This window comes from Barbus barbus (assembly GCF_936440315.1).
Source record: "Barbus barbus genome assembly, chromosome: 2".
In the NCBI taxonomy this organism is placed as follows: Eukaryota; Metazoa; Chordata; class Actinopteri; order Cypriniformes; family Cyprinidae; genus Barbus; species Barbus barbus.
Genome location: NC_136730.1, coordinates 31,289,932 through 31,309,318, shown reverse-complemented (window position 1 = coordinate 31,309,318; position 19,387 = coordinate 31,289,932). Strand labels below are relative to the sequence as shown.

Below are 19,387 nucleotides of genomic sequence, written 5' to 3'. Positions count from 1 at the left end.
CAAAACAAACCCATCAGAGAGATAGCAAAAACATTAGGCGTGGCCAAAACAACTGTTTGGAACATTCTTAAAAAGAAGGAACGCACCGGTGAGCTCAGCAACACCAAAAGACCCGGAAGACCACGGAAAACAACTGTGGTGGATGACCGAAGAATTCTTTCCCTGGTGAAGAAAACACCCTTCACAACAGTTTTCTTCACCAGATAAATATTCATTTATCTGACGCTTTTATCCAAAGCGACTTACAATTGCTATATATGTCAGAGGTCGCACGCCTCTGGAGCAACTAGGGGTTAAGTGTCTTGCTCAGGGACACATTGGTGTCTCACAGTGGATTCGAACCCGGGTCTCTCACACCAAAGGCATGTGTCTTATCCACTGCGCCATCACCACCCCAGTAAGAACACTCTCCAGGAGGTAGGTGTATGTGTGTCAAAGTCAACAATCAAGAGAAGACTTCACCAGAGTGAATACAGAGGGTTCACCACAAGATGTAAACCATTGGTGAGCCTCAAAAACAGGAAGACCAGATTAGAGTTTGCAAAACGACATCTACAAAAGCCTTCACAGTTCTGGAACAACATCCTATGGACAGATGAGACCAAGATCAACTTGTACCAGAGTGATGGGAAGAGAAGAGTATGAAGAAGGAAAGGAACTGCTCATGATCCTAAGCATACCACCTCATCAGTGAAGCATGGTGGTGGTAGTGTCATGGCGTGGGCATGTATGGCTGCCAGTGGAACTGGTTCTCTTGTATTTATTGATGATGTGACTGCTGACAAAAGCAGCAGGATGAATTCTGAAGTGTTTCGGGCAATATTATCTGCTCATATTCAGCCAAATGCTTCAGAACTCACTGGACGGCGCTTCACAGTGCAGATGGACAATGACCCAAAGCATACTGCAAAAGCAACCAAAGAGTTTTTGAAGGGAAATAAGTGGACTGTTATGCAATGGCCATGTCAATCACCTGACCTGAATCCGATTGAGCATGCATTTCACTTGCTGAAGACAAAACTGAAGGGAAAATGCCCCAAGAACAAGCAGGAACTGAAGACGGTTGCAGTAGAGGCCTGGCAGAGCATCACCAGGGATGAAACCCAGCGTCTGGTGATGTCTATGCGTTCCAGACTTCAGGCTGTAATTGACTGCAAAGGATTTGCAACCAAGTATTAAAAAGTGAAAGTTTGATTTATGATTATTGTTCTGTCCCATTACTTTTGGTCCCTTAACAAGTGGGAGGCACATATGCAAACTGTTGTAATTCCTACACCGTTCACCTGATTTGGATGTAAATGCCCTCAAATTAAAGCTGACAGTCTGCAGTTAAAGCACATCTTGTTCGTTTCATTTGAAATCCATTGTGGTGGTGTATAGAGCCAAAAATGTTAGAATTGTGTCGATGTCCCAATATTTATGGACCTGACTGTATAGCCTAGTGTGGTTGTATTTTTCTTGCGCACCTGGCGGCGCGCGTCCCTACATCTCCAGCTCACACTGACAGAATTTCATGTGAAATGTTCACGTGATATTAGGCTACCATAATTTTACATTCCGACTTGTGAAACCCATTCACGTCCTATCCTTTTTATGAGCCGTTTTCCGAAGCTTTCTCACTCCTCAAGACAGCCACCGTCAATCACATTAGCACAGCTGTTTAATTGCGCTCTAGTCTCTGGTCAAACGCGCTCAAACCACTGTCTGTAGCCTAATGTAATCTATTACACACATCATAACGTTTTAGGCAAGCAGGCTATCCATATTATGGAAAAATATTTTAATAAGCCTGAATTTGTATTTAACCTGATCACGTTTAATAAAAAGACATTTTAAGTTTAATTATAATTATTCGGCGAGCAAAGAACATTTACATTTATCAAATAATATCACTGAATTCGGTCTAGCATGAGTGTAAGCACTCTAATAAAGCCATAAGCTATAATCAGTGAGGTTGTCTGCAGTGTATGATGAATTAATCTCTTACTTCGCACTTTGTTGTTTCTGATGAGAGATTTCGCCTCGTAACTAGGGCTGGTCAATAAATAGATAGCGATAATTAATTTTCCTCAATAAAACGATATGAAGAGTTTGATAAATGTTAGATATAATGTTTATGTGCCAGCAGCATGAGCTTACTAGAGCAGATGCATTTACTTGCTAGTTAAGCTAGTTTAAAGTCAGATGAAACAGCGCTGACAAACAGCAGAAACACTGTGCGCAACGATACAGTCAGAAGGCTTTTCAATCTACAAATCGCAATCATTTACCATGAATATACTGTAGTAACACTAACAGTTGGTATTGTGGCAGAAATGTAGGATATTCATAGCCTATTGAATTTTATTATAAGAGTACTGGAATATAATTACAGTATGTTTTTGTGATTAAGCTATGTGTGCATTTATACTGAATGTTTTTAGGCTACTTTTTTCATAAAAATACCAAAAAAAAAACATGTAGTTATATTTTTACTGTGGTATTGGGGTGTGCTATATGTGTGGTTTTAACTGTATTTATCATGATTTAAATGTATGCTACTATGGGAGACCAATGTTTAATTTAAAAAAATGGTTAAAAAACTTGGTCAGAATAATTCAATTTCAAAGGTTGCTACAATTTTTACAGATGTTACTGATTTTGATAATGAACAAAAATGTACATCTGCATTCTAACTCAAGCTTCTACTACTATCAAATGTGAATTTCTAAGGGACAAAAAATAATAATATTATTAATATTATCAGGCAACACAAACCTGTTTCTTGATTTAAAACAATATCACACATTAGAACATGCAGAAATTAAGAAATTAATTTTTCTATTAAGACATTTATATTGTTAAGGAAAATTGTGTTGAAACATTAATCTGGTTTCTACAACTTTCACTTTGGAACAAAAATCTGGCTTTAAACTTGAAAGAAATAAAGATTTGACATGTATCATGATAATTATCAATTATTATCAACTGATATGAAAAAAATTATTGTGATTATTTTTTGGGCCATATCGTCCAGCCCTATACTCCGATCACAGCATTCTCCATTCACGGGTTGTTGATGTTTGGAAATGCTGCGCATAAAGACATCACTGTCGGCCACTTCAGAGTTCCTGTAATGTAATCAAGAAAACTGTCCAAGGAGGAAATTGGTTCTCTAGGAACCACCATGCTGGCTAGTTCCTAGAAGTTCCTAGACACCACTCAATGTCACGCTTAACTTAGTTTATTCAATTGTGCAAAAAGAATAAAACATTACTCAGGCTTCTCATTATTTTTGCTCATGCATGGTTCCCTGAATGACATGCATGTATTATCAAATAAAGTCCCATTTAACAGTTTGTATTGGCCATTTACTGGCCGTATATCACTTCACTCACTCACTTATGTCATTGTCATGAAACAGAATTTGGCTCCTTCTCAGTGATACAATTATGAGGTCATGTATTTTGACCTGGTCAGACATTGAAGAAAGCAACCAGAAATATAATTTATCTCCTGTTTATGCATAAAAATATGTTGTACGATGTTGTGTGTATAAGTAGTCAATGCATATAAATTTTTTGGTAGGTATTCAGGGGCCACCTGGTCCACCAGGAACTGCAGGTAAGCTGCAAGCTTTTTTTTATTATTATTAAAAAAAATTTAATGTTATTTTGTTATGTCTTTCACATAGCAGTTCTCATTACAGTTATTTTAGTTTTTTATTTGCAGTGAATATCATATGTAATTCATGTTAATATATTATAGCAGTGAATTAAATAAATCTGTCATTATAGGAATTGGAGGTCCAGGTCCTTCCGGTCCACCAGGTTTACCTGGAGAGAGAGGAGAAAAAGGTGATGAGGGACAGCCTGGAAGCTCCCTCCCTGGACTACCTGGGAGAACAGGTTTACCAGGTTCCCAAGGAGTCCCAGGACCTCCTGGTCCCCCAGGAATATTAAACGACAACGCAGAATGTAATAGTGGTCCTCCCGGGCCTCCAGGCCTGCAGGGGGAGCGAGGATTTACAGGAGAAACAGGACAGAAAGGTTTGCCTTTTATTTCATATTAGAAAATAAAAATCTGTATGTACACACATACCTTTGGAAGGTTTAAGGAACTTTGTGTCTAATAATTTATAATACCAACTGTCTTAGGTCAAAAAGGAGAGACATGTGTCAATTGTTTCACTAATGGAAACCCTGTTCAAGGACCCCCAGGGTTTCCAGGTCCTCCTGGAAATCCAGGTAAGATTAAAGTCAAATTAGGGTGTGTTCACACTTGTCATGGTTGGTTCGATTAAAACGAACTTTGGTGCAGTTGCTCAGTGCGGTTCATTTGAGTAAGTGTGAACGCTGCCATCCGAACCCTGGTGTGCACCAAAACAGCAGACCAAGACTACTAAAAAGATGGGACTCGATCCGCTTCCAAGCGAACTCTGGTGCAGTTCAAATGAAATATGAATGCAACATGGACAAAATACTTCTAAATGAACCAAAAACAGGATGTAATGACAAGATGCGACACTATGTTTGCAACATGATTTGACGACGCGGAACAAGTGGTGTACCCAAAACAAAATGGACAGAGGGTAAATGTGGAGTAACAAGGCAGAAAAGTGCCTTTAATGAGCACTTCGTGAGTTTGCAGGTGGTAAAAATAAAATAATATGTACATGCAACAATGAGCACGCTTAGTCCTGCAGACGGCATTTGGTGCATTCGACTTAAAGCTGCACTGTGCAGACCGATCGGTGTATCAAAATACCCATTTACCGATCGGTCTGAGCAGTGCTGCTATAAGTCGAATACACCTATTGTTTGGGGTGTTCGGTAAGTTCCGTCACGAAATATACATAATTTAACCTGAACATTCAGGTTGTGAAAATATGACTATGCCTTTAGGTTTGGTATCTTTAGGTTCACTGTCAAAAATGCCCGTGTGAGCGCTAAGTGGACTTGGACCAAATGAATGATTTTCTTTTTTGGTGCAGACCAAACAAAGCAAGAGAACCGCACTACAAGTGTGAATGCACCCTTAAAATAAGTATCTTCACAGTACATTTTGTGCATGTTCTTCAGGACTAAAGAACAAAACTTTAATCTCACAACAAACGGCTGTTTTATATAAAGCACAGATGTTTTTCAAGCAGCACGTTACACTTTTTTATGTTAGGTGCACCTGGTTTTCCTGGATCTAAAGGAGACAGAGGATTCCCGGGAGGGCCAGGGCTCATGGGCCCACCGGTGAGTTCTTCCTCACACATGCTGGATAAAAGTGACAGATGTGTTTAAAGTGACAGATGATTCAGAGTGATTAAGAGACACATAAGTATCTAACACCTCTACACTTTAGGGAATACCAGGACCTCAGGGTCTCCCTGGAGTCTCTGGAGAGAAGGGTGACCCAGGCGATGCACTCTCTATTCCGGTTGTGAACGGAGAAAAGGGAGACACAGGCTTTCCTGGCTCTCCAGGTCTGCCCGGACTCGACGGAAGACCTGGTCGCGATGGAGTTCCTGGTCCCCCAGGCCTCAGAGGACCACCTGTGAGTGTTTATTTACTTTTCATTAGAAGTGCAACTTCTGGGTCTTTTATACAGTTAAGTACATTGATATATAATAATACGCAGACATAATAATACCAGGCAGGCCAGGCAATAATTGATGATGATAATAATAATTCTCAGACTACTGAATTACCTTTTATCTTAGTCAACCTTTGGAGAACATGTTCAACCTCTATTTAACCCTTAGAATTAAAAATGATGATTTTTTTATTGCTCTGCATTTAAGACTTCTATGTAAACTCACTTTTTGTGTTTCTAACGAGAAACAAGGCTCTGCATGACTTTAACAACAGATTCACAAAACAATTTGTAGTGAAATAAGCCTTTTTCTTACAGGGTTCGGCATTGGTGAAAGGCTCACAAGGTCCAACAGGTGAACCTGGCTTGCCAGGACTTCCAGGAGACAGGGGTCTGTCAGGTCCCCCGGGATTTGGCCCTCAGGGACCGCCTGGAGAGAAAGGTATCCAGGGTGTTTCAGGAAGATCAGGGGCCCCTGGAGCACCAGGTAAAAAGCAATACTTTGTCTTGTTTTTAAGTAAAAAATATTTTAAGATTGTCAGTCAATTCATAATGTGAATCATATGAATTACATATGTGCTATTTTTGCACTAATCAAGATAATTAAGTGTAGTTACCTGTTTATGTGATAACTAGAAGTGCAGCTGACTGCTGTAACTTGTAGCTTGGCATGTTTCAGTGTAGCAGTGATCTTACAATGGACATTACATCAACTCAATGTTTGTCTGAATGGGTAGGTCAGAAAGGTGAACCTGGGTTGGCAGTGTCAGAAAAAGGTGAACGTGGACTCCAAGGACGTAATGGAGATCCAGGTTTGCCAGGAAGTCCAGGTAAAGAAAAACAACTGACTATAGTTTGTCTGCATACATTTAGTGGTCTTAAATGCATATGGAGCAGGTTGGGAATTCAGAGTTCAACAGAGACTGGTTCTATATATGTACAGGTAATCCAGGCCTACCAGGACAGCCAGGGTTCCCTGGCTTACCTGGACCCAAAGGAGATCCTGGTCTTCCTGGTATTGGTTTGCCAGGACCCCCTGGTCCTAAAGGTACAATGTTTTTCTGCAATTGAAACACTAATAGACTCATGTGGATTGTCTGCTGCTATGTGTTTTCCAATTCAATAAAAATTGTTTAAAGGAGAAAATGAGCATTATTCATTGAAAAAAATTTGGCCAAATACCTGCCAGTTAATTTCTCTAGAAACATGTATTGTTCCACAAAGTAATTTTTTTTAAAATTTGGGTAGTGAGAAACCGTTTTGTCCATATGTCCATATTCTTCAGGATTTCCTGGTATTGCTGGTTCTCCTGGTGGACCTGGTATTCCTGGACGACCAGGTTTGGACGGACTGTCTGGTCAGCCTGGATTTCCTGGATCCAAAGTATGAAATATTTAACCTAAACAATACAATATTATTTTATAAACTTCACCAATACATGATCAGGTGATAACTGAATATCTGAATTATAAGTTTAAGAATCATTCTATTGTACATTGCCAAAATACTGTACACTTTCATTCAAAATTTTGGGGTCAGAAGGAGTTAAAAATAATTTAATACTAAGTTAATGCTGAATTTTATTCAACAAGGATGCATGAATTTGATCAAAGGTGATCATGAAGACCTCTGTGTTAAAAAATATATTTCTGTTTAAAATAAATGTTGTTCTTTTTAAATATATGAATTAATCAAAAAATTCTGGAAAAAAATGTCATATTAGAATGGTTTCTGAGGATCATGCGATGTCTGCTAAAAAATTAAGCTTGGCCATTGCAAGAATAAATTACTTTGAATAGAAAACAGTTATTTTAATACTGTTTCACAATATTACTGTTTTACTATATTTTTGTCAAATAATTGCAGCCTTGGTTGAGCATATGACACTTACAGTAAAATGTTAAAAAGCTTACAGAGTTAAAGTTTTGAATGGTAGCGAATATATTTTTGGATTCATTCATTCATTTGGCATTTTAATCAGTTGATTACTGAATATTGAAAGAGGAGTAGGCTACAAGTGCAAACTGAAATTTGCAGGAAGAAATGAATCTGCTATGTGCATCTGTTTTCCTTTTTTATACTTGACTGTCATATCTATATTGAATTATGGGCAATTTGTTTGGGCATTATGTTTACTGGTTGTATACTACAACCAGTATTGTAGTATTTTTAGTAATTTTTAGTAGTAAATTGATTTTTACTAGGGCTGTGCAATTAATCGCATGCGATTTTCATGCGCATCTCGTCAGTAAAGCCGTTTTCAAAAGGAGCGGCATTTAATAAACAGAGCTGTTGTTCACTGACAAGCTACGCGATATCGCGTTCATAATCGAATGCGATTCATCTGCGATAATGAACGCAGTATCACGTAGCTTGTCAGTGAACTACGGCTCTGTGTATTAACTGCCACGCCATTTGAAAACAGGTGATGCGCATGAGAATTGCTACTAAAAATTAGAGGGCATTATGGTTATAATAAATGAGTGGACTGTATTAGGAATCAATAGACGCTTTTTCTGTTAGTAAACATTGGGATGTTTTTCTGTGGGCGGAGCTTAGGTGGTGGCAGAAAGATCCCCCTGACCGCTTCACTAACGCTAGCTATGAAGTCTGTTAGCTTGTTTTTTTTAACAATAACTGGAGAAATTCAGATTTTACCTGCATATGTAAGGTCACTCACTGTCTGGGATTGCGATTGTTATTTGAAAAGGTTAACTTTAATGGATGAACCCAGATTGGCCGACCCACACACACTTTTACTCAAAGTATAAGTATCTGACAGGATTCCCTTCGGTTGAGTGACTCACATCTAACGTGTATAGTAAAGACAAACTCACCGTGTCTATCTAGTCATGAAGATGTATATACAGTCGTGGTCAGAATTATTGGCACCCTTGGTAAAGATGATCAAAGAAGTCTCTGAAAATAAACCTGCATTATTAATCCTTTTGATATTTTCACAAATCACAAATATCTAACCTTTCATTGAACTAAAACAATTGAAAATGGGGGGGGGGGTTGCATTATGAAATAAATGTTTTTCTCAAATATTCATTGGACATAATTATTGGTACCCCTAGAAATTCTTATTAGTAAAATATCTCTGAAGTATATTCCCATTCATATTCAAAATTGAGCACTCCAGGGTGATTATGAACAAGAAATTATCCAGCCATGGCTTCCTGTTTCACAAAAATGTAAATAGGAGGGAAAACAAAGCCCAAATTCCCTTAATCATCCATCACAATGAGAAAAACCAAAGAATATATTTCTGATGTGCAGCAAAAGATAATTGAGCTTCACAAATTAGTGAAGTGGCTTTAAGAAAAGAGCTAGAGCAGTGAAAATGCCCATTTCCACCATCAGGGCAATAATTAAGAATTTCCAATCAACAGAAAATGTTACGAAACTGCCTGGAAGAGGACGTGTTTCTATATCGTCCTAATGCACGGTGAGGAGGAGAGTCTGAAGTGGCTAAAGACTCTCCAAGGACCACAGCTGGAGAATTGCAGAAAATAGTTGAGTCTCGGGGTCAGAAAACCTTAAAAAAATGGTCAAATAGCACCTAAATCACCACATGTTGTTTGGGAGGGTTTCAAGAAAAATTCTCCTAGCTCATCCAAAAACAAACTCCAGCATATTCAGTTATCAGACACGACTGGAACTTCAAATGGGACTGGCTTCTGTGGTCAGATGAAACTAAAAAATTTGCTTTTTAACAGCAAACACTCAAGATAGCTTTGGTGAACACGGGGATAAAAAAGTACCCCATATGTACAATTAAATATACTGCTGTATTTTTTATGTTGTGAGCCTATATTTGTGCTGGAGGTCCTGGACATCTTGTTTAGACACATGACATCATGGATTCATTCAAATACCAACAGATAAAAAATCAACAAGTGACTGACTCTGTTAGAAATCTTATAATGGCCATGTTTGAATCTTCCAACTGGACAATAATCCAAACACAAACCTCAAAAACAACACAAAAATGGGTCACTGAGCACAAAATCCAGCTTCTGCTATGGCCATTTCAGTCCTTTGACCTGAACCCGGTAGAAAATGAGTGAGGTGAACTGAAGAGGAGAAGCACCGTCATGGAGCTGGGAATCTAAAGGGTCTGGAGTGATTCTGGATGAAGGAATAGTCTCTGATCTCTTGACAGGTGTTCTTTAACCTCATCAGGCATTATAGGAGAACATTTAGAGCTGTTAAACTGACAAATGGAGGTTTAAAAAAATATTAACAAATATATGTTAATTGTGGCCAATGGGTATTTGAGAAAAACATTTATTTCATAATGATATTTCCCCCCGTTTTAAATTATTATTATCCAATGAAAGGTTAGATTTTTGTGAACTTTTTAAATAAAAGCCTTCTTTGATCATATTTACCAAGGGTGTCAATAATTCTGACCACGACTGTATATTTCAATTTCAGCAGGCAACTGTTTTTACAGCTTTTTACAGACATTATTATTCCTGCCACAATTACTCATAAAAATGTATACAATTACATATAATGCACATGCACACAGACATTAGTTCATACACGACATAGTAGTGAGATACATAAGAAATCTTTAGACGTGCCCATAACAACAAAAGACAATACTTTATTGAACCTTTTCTGATAAAAAGTGTGCGCTGCAAATGTGAGCATTTTTGAAGATCGTTTCTGTCCAGTACTCTCGGTTTATCTCATTTAACCACAGCTGTCATCGTTTTTTTGGTCTGGCAGTGGCAGCAGCGTTAAAATTTCAATATTCAACTTCAATCTTCTTCAATTTCAACTTGTTATCCTCTCTTTTGAGTTTATATCCCACACTTCTGACGTTTTCCCCTCAGAATGGACAAACTCGCTATTGTTGAGTTAAATTGAGTTATAAAGTCCGAAATACGAAATATAAAGTTGTATTTGCGAGAAAAAAGTAAAAAAAAAAAAAATTGTGATACAAAATAGGTAACATTAAATGTTATAGGTTTAAATAGTATTTCATGCTGTAACTGTAGGGCAAATATAATAAGTTCCCAATGAACTGCATATGTGAATATTATGTAGACCAATTGTTTAAATCAAATTTATGATTTTAAAAGTAGAGTAATCATAGCGGGTTTCATTCATTAGTCTGTCCGTTTAAACGTCTGTGCTTAGCTTCAAATGGGGTTTTTGACGTCAGTATTCTATAAAAATGATTTGCATTCCGATTCTGACATCCAAAGGCACAACAATACATTTTATCTCTTATTTCTGTGGATTTTTCCCATTTCACTCCGCTTGTTACCATGTGTTTCTGCCACCACAATACGCGCGCAGCTACGAGTGACGTAACTGTGACAACTACACAAAATTGGTCTATAGCTTTAAGTTTAAAGTGCTCAAATGAGTGTCTTTGTCCCCAAAGGGAGAGCCTGGTTTTGGTCTACCTGGACCTCTAGGTCCTACAGGATTACCAGGCAGTAAAGGTGCTTCCGGCCCTAAAGGTGATTCTGGTTTCCCTGGAAGCCCTGGTGCACCAGGTCGTTCAGGTCTTGACGGTGCTCCTGGATCTAAAGGTAGAAATTAAATAGTAATGTTGGACTGTAAACAAATTAGATGCCTTTCAATTTTTCTAACATGATTTTTTTTTTTTTTTTTTTTCAAATGATCTTTGCGTTTTCATTTTGCACTTAGGTGAACCTGGTTTTTCTGGTGGCCCTGGTCCTCGTGGTCCCCCAGGGCCCCCTGCCTTTGGCCTTCAGGGCCCCCCTGGTCCTCCTGGATCTCCTGGCTTTATGGGGTCTCCTGGTATGTCTGCAATTAATTTGTAGAAAAAATGTGTCCAAACATAAACAGAGAAGCTCTTCCTGTGGACTATTCAAGCATTTAATGATCTGTGAGAACAGAAAGAATCTTGAATTAAAGATATATTTTTTCTTTGTCTAATAAAAGGATTATAAACCTTGTATGTGTAAAACTTGCCAATAACTTATTGGAAGTATAAAAAATGTGCATTCCATAAAGTGTATCTCGTAAGCGTTATCAAACACTGATGTTAGGACCCCTGTTATGGTTCTTAGTAAAACAAGTCTGTAGTGTTTTACTATATTACACCATTGTCATCTTCTCTTCATCAGGAGTCCCTGGTGCGAATGGAGAGAAAGGAGACCGTGGCCCCCCAGGTTCGAGTTTTCCAGGGTTGCCAGGTGACAAAGGAAACCCTGGATTTCCTGGGACTCCTGGTCCTGCTGGTCCACCTGGGGGTCCAGGACTACCTGGTCAAGATGGCCTATCAGGACTACCTGGTAATATGATAATATGTAATATGTGACGCTGGACCACAAAACCAGTCTTAAGTGTCAATTTTTCAAAATTGAGATTTATACATCATCTGAAAGCTGAATAAATAAGCTTTCCATTGATGTATGGTTTGTTATGATGGGCCAATATTTGGAAAATCTGGAATCTGAGGGTGCAAAAAAATCTAAATATTGATGAATAAATATCTTCATGGAACATGATCTTTACTTTATATCCTAATGATTTTTGGCATAAAAGAAAAATGGATCATTTTGACCCACACAATGTATTTTTGGCTATTGCTACAAATATACCCCAAATACAAATAAGACTGGTTTTGTGGTCCAGGGTCGCATATGAGAGCAATATCCCCTGATGTTAGCACATTTGACTGTATTTATTTAATATATACAATGTATGTCTTGTTTCTCTATGGTCTTTCTCTACTAATCCTATATCATTATTACAGGGCCTAAAGGAGACATTGGTGGGATGGGTGCTCCAGGACCTGCAGGTGCCCCTGGCAACCCTGGCAGACAAGGCTTTCCAGGACCAAAAGGTCTGATACCATTTTTGGCTTCAGCTCAAATTTCTGAAACAATTTCATAAAGTCCCTTGTCAGTGGCAGACTGGCCATCTGGAGCACTAGGAGTTTTCCCGGTGGGCCGCTGTACAATGTGGGCCGGCCCTTTGCGTAATGTATGTAAAAAAAGGATTGTAGTAATTGAACGTATATCCTTCCATCGGCCCAGACGAATGGCCCGGGCCACACGGCCCGCTTCATTAAAAAATTCTAACTAATTTAGCGTGCTCTTGCTCAGTACAGTGGCTCAAAAGTGCTCGTCAATGTCAAAATGTTTGAAATAGCCAATCAAAGTGTAGAAGGCGAGATTTAACATTCACAGACACTGAGCTGCGCGTGAATGCGAGGTAAGATGAGGTAAGATGTAAGCCGCTAAACATGATGAGACAATTCAGCAATATTTGCCAACCGTTTAGTTAAACGACAAACATTAATTTTCAGGAATGCAAACTACTACTGGCCTTTTCAAATTTCTCAGATTTTAATGCCATTATTCGAATCGTCACAATGTAGGCTACATAATGCAGTTTTCATCAGACATGAGATTAGTGTTAATGTAAATCTGCTTTCCTCCGTGATTTCACATGTCTAAGAAAATGTTTAAGAATCTATAAAAACCATTCTCAATCTTACTCTAGAACATTGTAAATCTGAAGACTTTTGCTTTTGAGTGCTGTGCATAGGAAAGTGATTTATATTATAGGCCTAATAAAAATATAATTTGCTTATTAATTCACATGCTTTAGCCTATTTTATATACACACTGGTGGTTAAAAGATTGAAATAATTAAGGCTTTTTATTTATTTAGTTATTTGAAAGAAGATTTAATTTATTTGATAAAAAAATACAGTAAAACAATAGCCTAAAATTATGAAATATTGCACTTAAAATAGTTGTTTTCTATTTAGGATGTTTTAAAATGTAATTTATTTTTGTGATCAAAGCTGAATTTTCAGCATCATTACTCCAGTCTTCAGTGTCCCTTCAGAAATCATTCTAATGCTGCCTAATTTTCAGCTTAATTATCAGTTATTGTTTGTGATCAATTATTAATAATGGTTTTATTATTGGTATAATGGTTCTCAGTTAAAGAACAGCATTTTTTTTAATTAGAAGTACTTTGTAATAAGTGTAAATGTCTTTACTGTCACTTAAATCAATTTAATAAAAGTCCTTTAATGGGGACAGTCGTGGCCTAACGATTAGAGAGTCGGACTTGTAACCCGAAGGTCACGGGTTCGAGTCTCCGGTCCGGCAGGTATTGTTGGTGGGGGAGGGAATAATCAGCGCTCTCTCCACCCTCAATACCATGACTGAGGTGAGACCCTTGAGCAAGGCACCAAACCCCCAACTGCTCCCCGGGCACCGCAGCATTGGCTGTTCACTGCTGTGTGTGTGCACTTGGATGGGTTAAATGCAGAGCACAAATTCCGAGTATGGGTCACCATACTTGGCCACATGTCACTTCACTTCATAATCTTTGATTTAATGCAACATTGTTGAAGAAAAATATTAATTTACATTTTTAAAATCTTACCCAAGACTGAATTTTATAACATTTTCCACAAAAATATGAAGCAGCACAACAGTTTTCAACATTCATAATAATCAGAAATGTTTCTTGAGCAGCAAATCAGCATATTAGAATTTCTGAAGGATCATGTGACACTGAAGACTTGAGAAATGATGCTGAAAATTCAGCTTTCGTCACAGCAATCAATTATATTTTACTATATATTCGCATAGAAGACAGCTGTTTTAAATTGTAACATTATATATTTCACAGTACTATTTACTGTATTTTTCATCATCAAAATAATTTGTATACTCTTTTCCACAATTGGAGCTCTGTTCCTTAAAATGATAGATGTCAAGCTCTTCTATTGTATGACCAATAGAAAGGCACCACAACAGTCCGCATTCTGCACTATTCAAGTCCTCTAGACGATACCAGATCATTGTGTCATATGGACTGATAATATTGGTATTTAACTTTAGTAATATTAAACTGTCCCTCGTAAAAATTCTTTAAAATTATTTACCATTTGCCATATACACCAGAAAAGACTAATTATAATGTCAAGAATATGCCACTCATTTATGGTGTGGTGCAGTGTGTTGCGGACCGGGTTTGGTGGGCCGCTGTGTGCCAAAAAGTCCAGGGCCACTTTTTGGCCCCAGTCCGCCCCTGTCCCTTGTAGAACGAAATATTATTGTGCTCTGTCCCCCTGCAGGAGATGACGGTGTTCCAGGACGATCAGGAAGCCCAGGTTTCTCAGGATCAAAGGGAGACAAAGGTGAAGCAGGCATTCCAGGCCCACCTGGCCTTGGCCCACTTACAAATGTACTTAAGGGACAAAAAGGAGAAGCCGGAGTTCCAGGTGAGTCAAAAATGTTGGCTACTACCTTCATGTAGAATGAACTATTTATGCTGTGTATGAGGGAAATATGTTATCATTATGAAGTCAACATGTTGTTTGCTAAATTAGATAATTGTTTTTATATTGTTACTTTTGATGAAGCCAAGCCAAACTTTTGAGTGTCTCAAAGGAGTTTATTATGTATCCGCTTGTTAAGTGGTGACGTAAGAAGCGCTGTTTCCGGGTCCAAGCCTCAACTCGCTTCACTTGAGAATACTACCTCAGCAGCCGTTTATGAGCATTGTTTATTCATATTAAACATTTAATCTAAACGTTTTCAAACTTACAGCGTCCTAAACATAAATAATTTTTATATTTATTTATTTATATTTATATTTTCATTGTCTGGCTATCTAGGATTTTGGTATGGAGTTAAAGGTTAGGATTATCTTTTTTTTGGTAGTATTTATTCACATTTTGAGTGTATATTACTGTATATCACTGCTCGAGCATTACCAGTCTTAATTTATTACCTCCTAGTAGTATAAGATTAGAACTGTTCCTTTATTCCAAATAAATAGAGTATGACCCACAAATAAATATAATCACATTAGAACAAATTAAACACATTCACAACTAAATAGAATGAGATCCACAATATGTGTGTGTGTGTGTGTGTGCATGTTTATGTGGTTTATCAGGACACAAATTTGTATAATGACATGGGTATGACAGAGGTATTACAATATGAAGGTGGTTTATGAGGACACTGCCTATGTCCCCGTAATTCAAAAGGCTTAAAAAACATACTAAATGGTGTTTTTTTGAAAATCTAAAAATGCACAAAGTCTCCTGTGAGGGCTAAGTTTAGGTGTAGGGTTGGTGTAGGGCAATAGCACACACAGTTTGTTCAGTATAAAAACCATTACGCCTATGGACAGTCCCCATAAACCACAAAAACCAACGTGTGTGTGTGTGTGCGTGTGTTTGTGTGTGTGTGTGTGTGTGTGTGTGTGTGTGTGTGTGTGTGTGTGTGTTAGAAGGTTCACAAAAATGAACTAAATTCACAAATAAATAGAATGGGATTTGCAAATAAAAAACACGTTCACAAATGTTTTTATGTCACAAACACATCTATGCCTGGCATTCATTTGTGAATTCACTGCACACATGGATTTTAAAACATCTCTTCCATCAAGATGCACAGACAAATTCACAAATAGGTGGACTCCACCTACAGAATACTCAAGCCAATCAGATAACGGCCACATTTCGCTGGCCAATCGTAGCATGTTCTTGCTGCAACCAGTCACATTTTGCTTTACAGCCAGGGCCGTCAATTCTAAACCCATATACTAGTATGTCGCCAACTATTAAATTTATATTTATTCAGCATATTTTTTTAGTCAAATAATTACAAATTATTTAAAAATGAGTACATTTTTGATGTACTAAAATCTGTTAAATAAATATATGCTTAATGCTGAAGTCCGTAAACCTCTTTGTTGCCATCTCAGTTTGAAATCCTGGAATTGCAGCTTTTTGCAGAATTATCTTTCTTGTGGGGTTGTGAGTGAGCACGGCTCCAGCGTGGATGCATCTAATGTTTTGAGGTGAATGTGTAGTTGTCAGTCACCGCACCGGTGTGGATGTTTACTGTACTTCGCAATAACAGATTCTAGCCTACGTCTTGAAATATATGACCCAAATAAGAATTTTCACGGCACATTGCAATCTGAACGAGTAAGTAACAAGTCTGCTACGTTTGTTCTGACCAACTGAGGAAAAAAGCAATACCATAAATCGTGCTACCAATGGTTATTTAATCTAAAGATCAGTTAGCTCATATCACATCAAACAGTGCAAAGTATTATTATTGTTATACTTTATTCTCAAATTATTCATGTTAACAACATCAGGATTGCATGACTATGAGTATATTGTGTATTAGCATGTAGATTTCAATTTCCGTACTGCCTAATCTAGTTGTCATGCCATTCGAGTTTCACATTAAGAAATTCTTTTAACCCAAAAAGCAAACTATGCTCCCTTCGAACTGGTTTTCTTTAAAATACAAATCTTGTGTAATCCCAGGCTATCTGTAATCAGAAGCATATTTAAAACTGGAATATAATTTAATTTCATTCACATGTGTTTCATAAACACATAATCCTTTCTGGATCACAATCCACCATCAAAATGATACATTTAATTATTCTAGCTGCTGGGAGAAAAGGCTATAAACAATCCTCCACCTGCAGGATCCTCACATGCGATAGCCTACTAGTCGGGACAACTTCTTTATGTTTACAGATGTGATGTAATGACGCAGTGCCATGCTCGAATTTCCCGCGAAAACCTACCCATACCAGTTAAATTAGAAAAAATAATTATAAGCTAAACGTTGTGAATCTACATTGTGGGCTAAAGTAAGGCGATAGTTTTGAACACTGGCTGGTTATGTACTTCCTCAAATATTGATTTCTGATTATTTTTAACCAAAAAAAGTTACAGACTGCAGATTTAAGATAACTAAATGGTATTATGGTATTTTCAAAAATAAAGAAATACACAATATAACCAACAATTTACTCAGTAATCCGAAAAGTCTGTGTGCACTGGGGGTTATACTTTCTCAAATAAAGACCATGTAATGCTCAAAAAAAGTCCTGTGTCCAAAATGTGTCCAGTGTCAGCTGGTGTCTCAGCCTTGGCAAAATGTTGGCCAACCACTACTTTCTTCATAATTACCTTTTCTCATACCTTTTCTTTGTGATCGGTATATCAGTGGGACCATCTTTTATATAAAGTAATCTGGGTCCCTCCTTGACCTGTGTTTTTTTCCAAATTCAGAATTAAAAGAATGGATCCTTTTAATCCCCTCATATATTTTGGTCACGCCACGACTCTCGTTATTTGTTTTGTAGGATTTAGCGGATCACCAGGAGCAAAGGGTATTCCCGGTATCCCTGGAGATCCTGGTCTCCCTGGGCAAGATGGAAGGCCAGGTCTACCGGGACCTCCAGGTAAAGCAGACAAGTGCACAAATTTGAGCCATCAAAAAAAGCATCTTCAATCAACTAGTCTGCTGTATGTGCATATGTATTATTCGGTGGGTTTTGGTTGACAAGTTTGATGGATTATGTATTCATGTTTAGGCCCCAAAGGTGATCTTGGTATTCCAGGAACCTCAGGGTCTCCAGGAGCTCAAGGACTGAAGGGTAGCATGGGGGAAATGGGATTACCAGGTCAGCTCTTCATTCTCGTACAACTCTAAAACAAAACCCATTGACCGTTGTCTCTGAGGCTTTGAAATCTTGAAGCTGGACTGAGCCATTTTTTTTTTTTTTTTTTTTTGTTATAGGAGTTTCTGGAGTAAAAGGAAACTCCGGCCAACCAGGCCGACCTGGCCAGTCTGGTTCCCCAGGAACACCAGGGTTCCCGGGACCCAAAGGTGATCCTGGCTTACCAGGATTTGGATCACCGGGATCTCCTGGGCCAAAGGTAAAAACATCATGTTTTCTGCTTAAACATTGAGAATATTTACCTTAATATTTAATGCTATTAAATTCTATTAAATTCCCAGGGTGAACCAGGCACTCCAGGATTTCCTGGAACCCCTGGTCTGAAAGGCCAGCCTGGCTTTTCAGGATCTCCAGGCTTGCCTGGTAGCCCTGGACCAAAGGGTGATCCAGGACTCCCAGGATTCCAAGGTGCACCTGGCATTCCTGGCCCTAAAGGTTTGGATGGTGCTCCAGGCACTACTGGTCCAAGTGGAGCATCTGGTAGGCCAGGAGATCCTGGACGACCTGGATTACCTGGCCTCCCTGGTGATAAAGGTCTTGCTGGTCGTGATGGTATTCCAGGACCTCCAGGACAAAAGGGTGAACTAGGTTAGTCTGAATTCAAAGGGAATCAAAGCTACGTTGGATGTGCTCAATATTTGTATCTAGAATAATTTATTTTAAAAATTTTACCTAGGCGCTCCAGGCCTTGGTGGCCCAGGCCCACCCGGTTTCCCTGGTTCACCAGGTAAAGTACTGAAGGATTTGTTCAAGTACTTTGTTCAAGACTTGTAACAAATTCCTCATCATAATGTTCATAGCAAATTTTCAATAATTGACTGTTTTTATAGGGCCTAAAGGAGACCCTGGATTTCCGGGTCCTGCCGGTAGTCCTGGATTTCCTGGTCCAAAGGGTGATGTAGGATTTTCTGGGTTGCCTGGTCCAGTTGGTCGTGAAGGACCACCTGGGCCTCCAGGCCTGCCTGTGCAGGGACCTAAAGGTATCCAAGGTCCACCTGGTGCTCCTGGAAGAGCTGGTAAGTTAAACATCTTATCCTTTTGGCCAGCTCTGCCCTCTGGGTTTCACAGTGTCAAAATGATCATATCAAGCTGACATTTGCCTTTATTTTGGTTTAGTTTTAATAAAGAGTAGCCTGGAGTAGAGTGTTTAAAAAAGAAGAAACTCTTAAAACAAGTTTACTCTCCAAAATAAGTATCCAAAGAATTGTTTTAATCAGAACTCCTAAATTGTCAGACGAAAACACAATTTTGTAATCCCAAAAAATACTGCCTTCACCACATACTTCTAATA

The 19,387-nt window shown here is 38.4% G+C and overlaps 1 protein-coding gene across 1 annotated transcript in view; it reads left to right on the top strand.

Moving 5' to 3' along the window:
- The window catches only part of LOC306844061 (uncharacterized protein), a 53,112-nt gene that overhangs the window by 21,013 nt on the left and 12,712 nt on the right, over positions 1–19,387 (top strand). The window contains exons 20-39 of the mRNA XM_079375911.1: positions 3,568–3,603; positions 3,777–4,028; positions 4,137–4,226; positions 5,155–5,225; positions 5,335–5,526; positions 5,884–6,052; positions 6,303–6,395; positions 6,509–6,613; positions 6,851–6,948; positions 10,973–11,123; positions 11,242–11,355; positions 11,685–11,852; positions 12,317–12,406; positions 14,666–14,812; positions 17,719–17,817; positions 17,950–18,039; positions 18,156–18,295; positions 18,378–18,684; positions 18,773–18,823; positions 18,927–19,112. Coding sequence (XP_079232037.1) covers positions 3,568–3,603; positions 3,777–4,028; positions 4,137–4,226; positions 5,155–5,225; positions 5,335–5,526; positions 5,884–6,052; positions 6,303–6,395; positions 6,509–6,613; positions 6,851–6,948; positions 10,973–11,123; positions 11,242–11,355; positions 11,685–11,852; positions 12,317–12,406; positions 14,666–14,812; positions 17,719–17,817; positions 17,950–18,039; positions 18,156–18,295; positions 18,378–18,684; positions 18,773–18,823; positions 18,927–19,112 — 2,649 coding nt within the window. The remainder of the gene's footprint in view (positions 1–3,567; positions 3,604–3,776; positions 4,029–4,136; positions 4,227–5,154; positions 5,226–5,334; positions 5,527–5,883; positions 6,053–6,302; positions 6,396–6,508; positions 6,614–6,850; positions 6,949–10,972; positions 11,124–11,241; positions 11,356–11,684; positions 11,853–12,316; positions 12,407–14,665; positions 14,813–17,718; positions 17,818–17,949; positions 18,040–18,155; positions 18,296–18,377; positions 18,685–18,772; positions 18,824–18,926; positions 19,113–19,387) is intronic.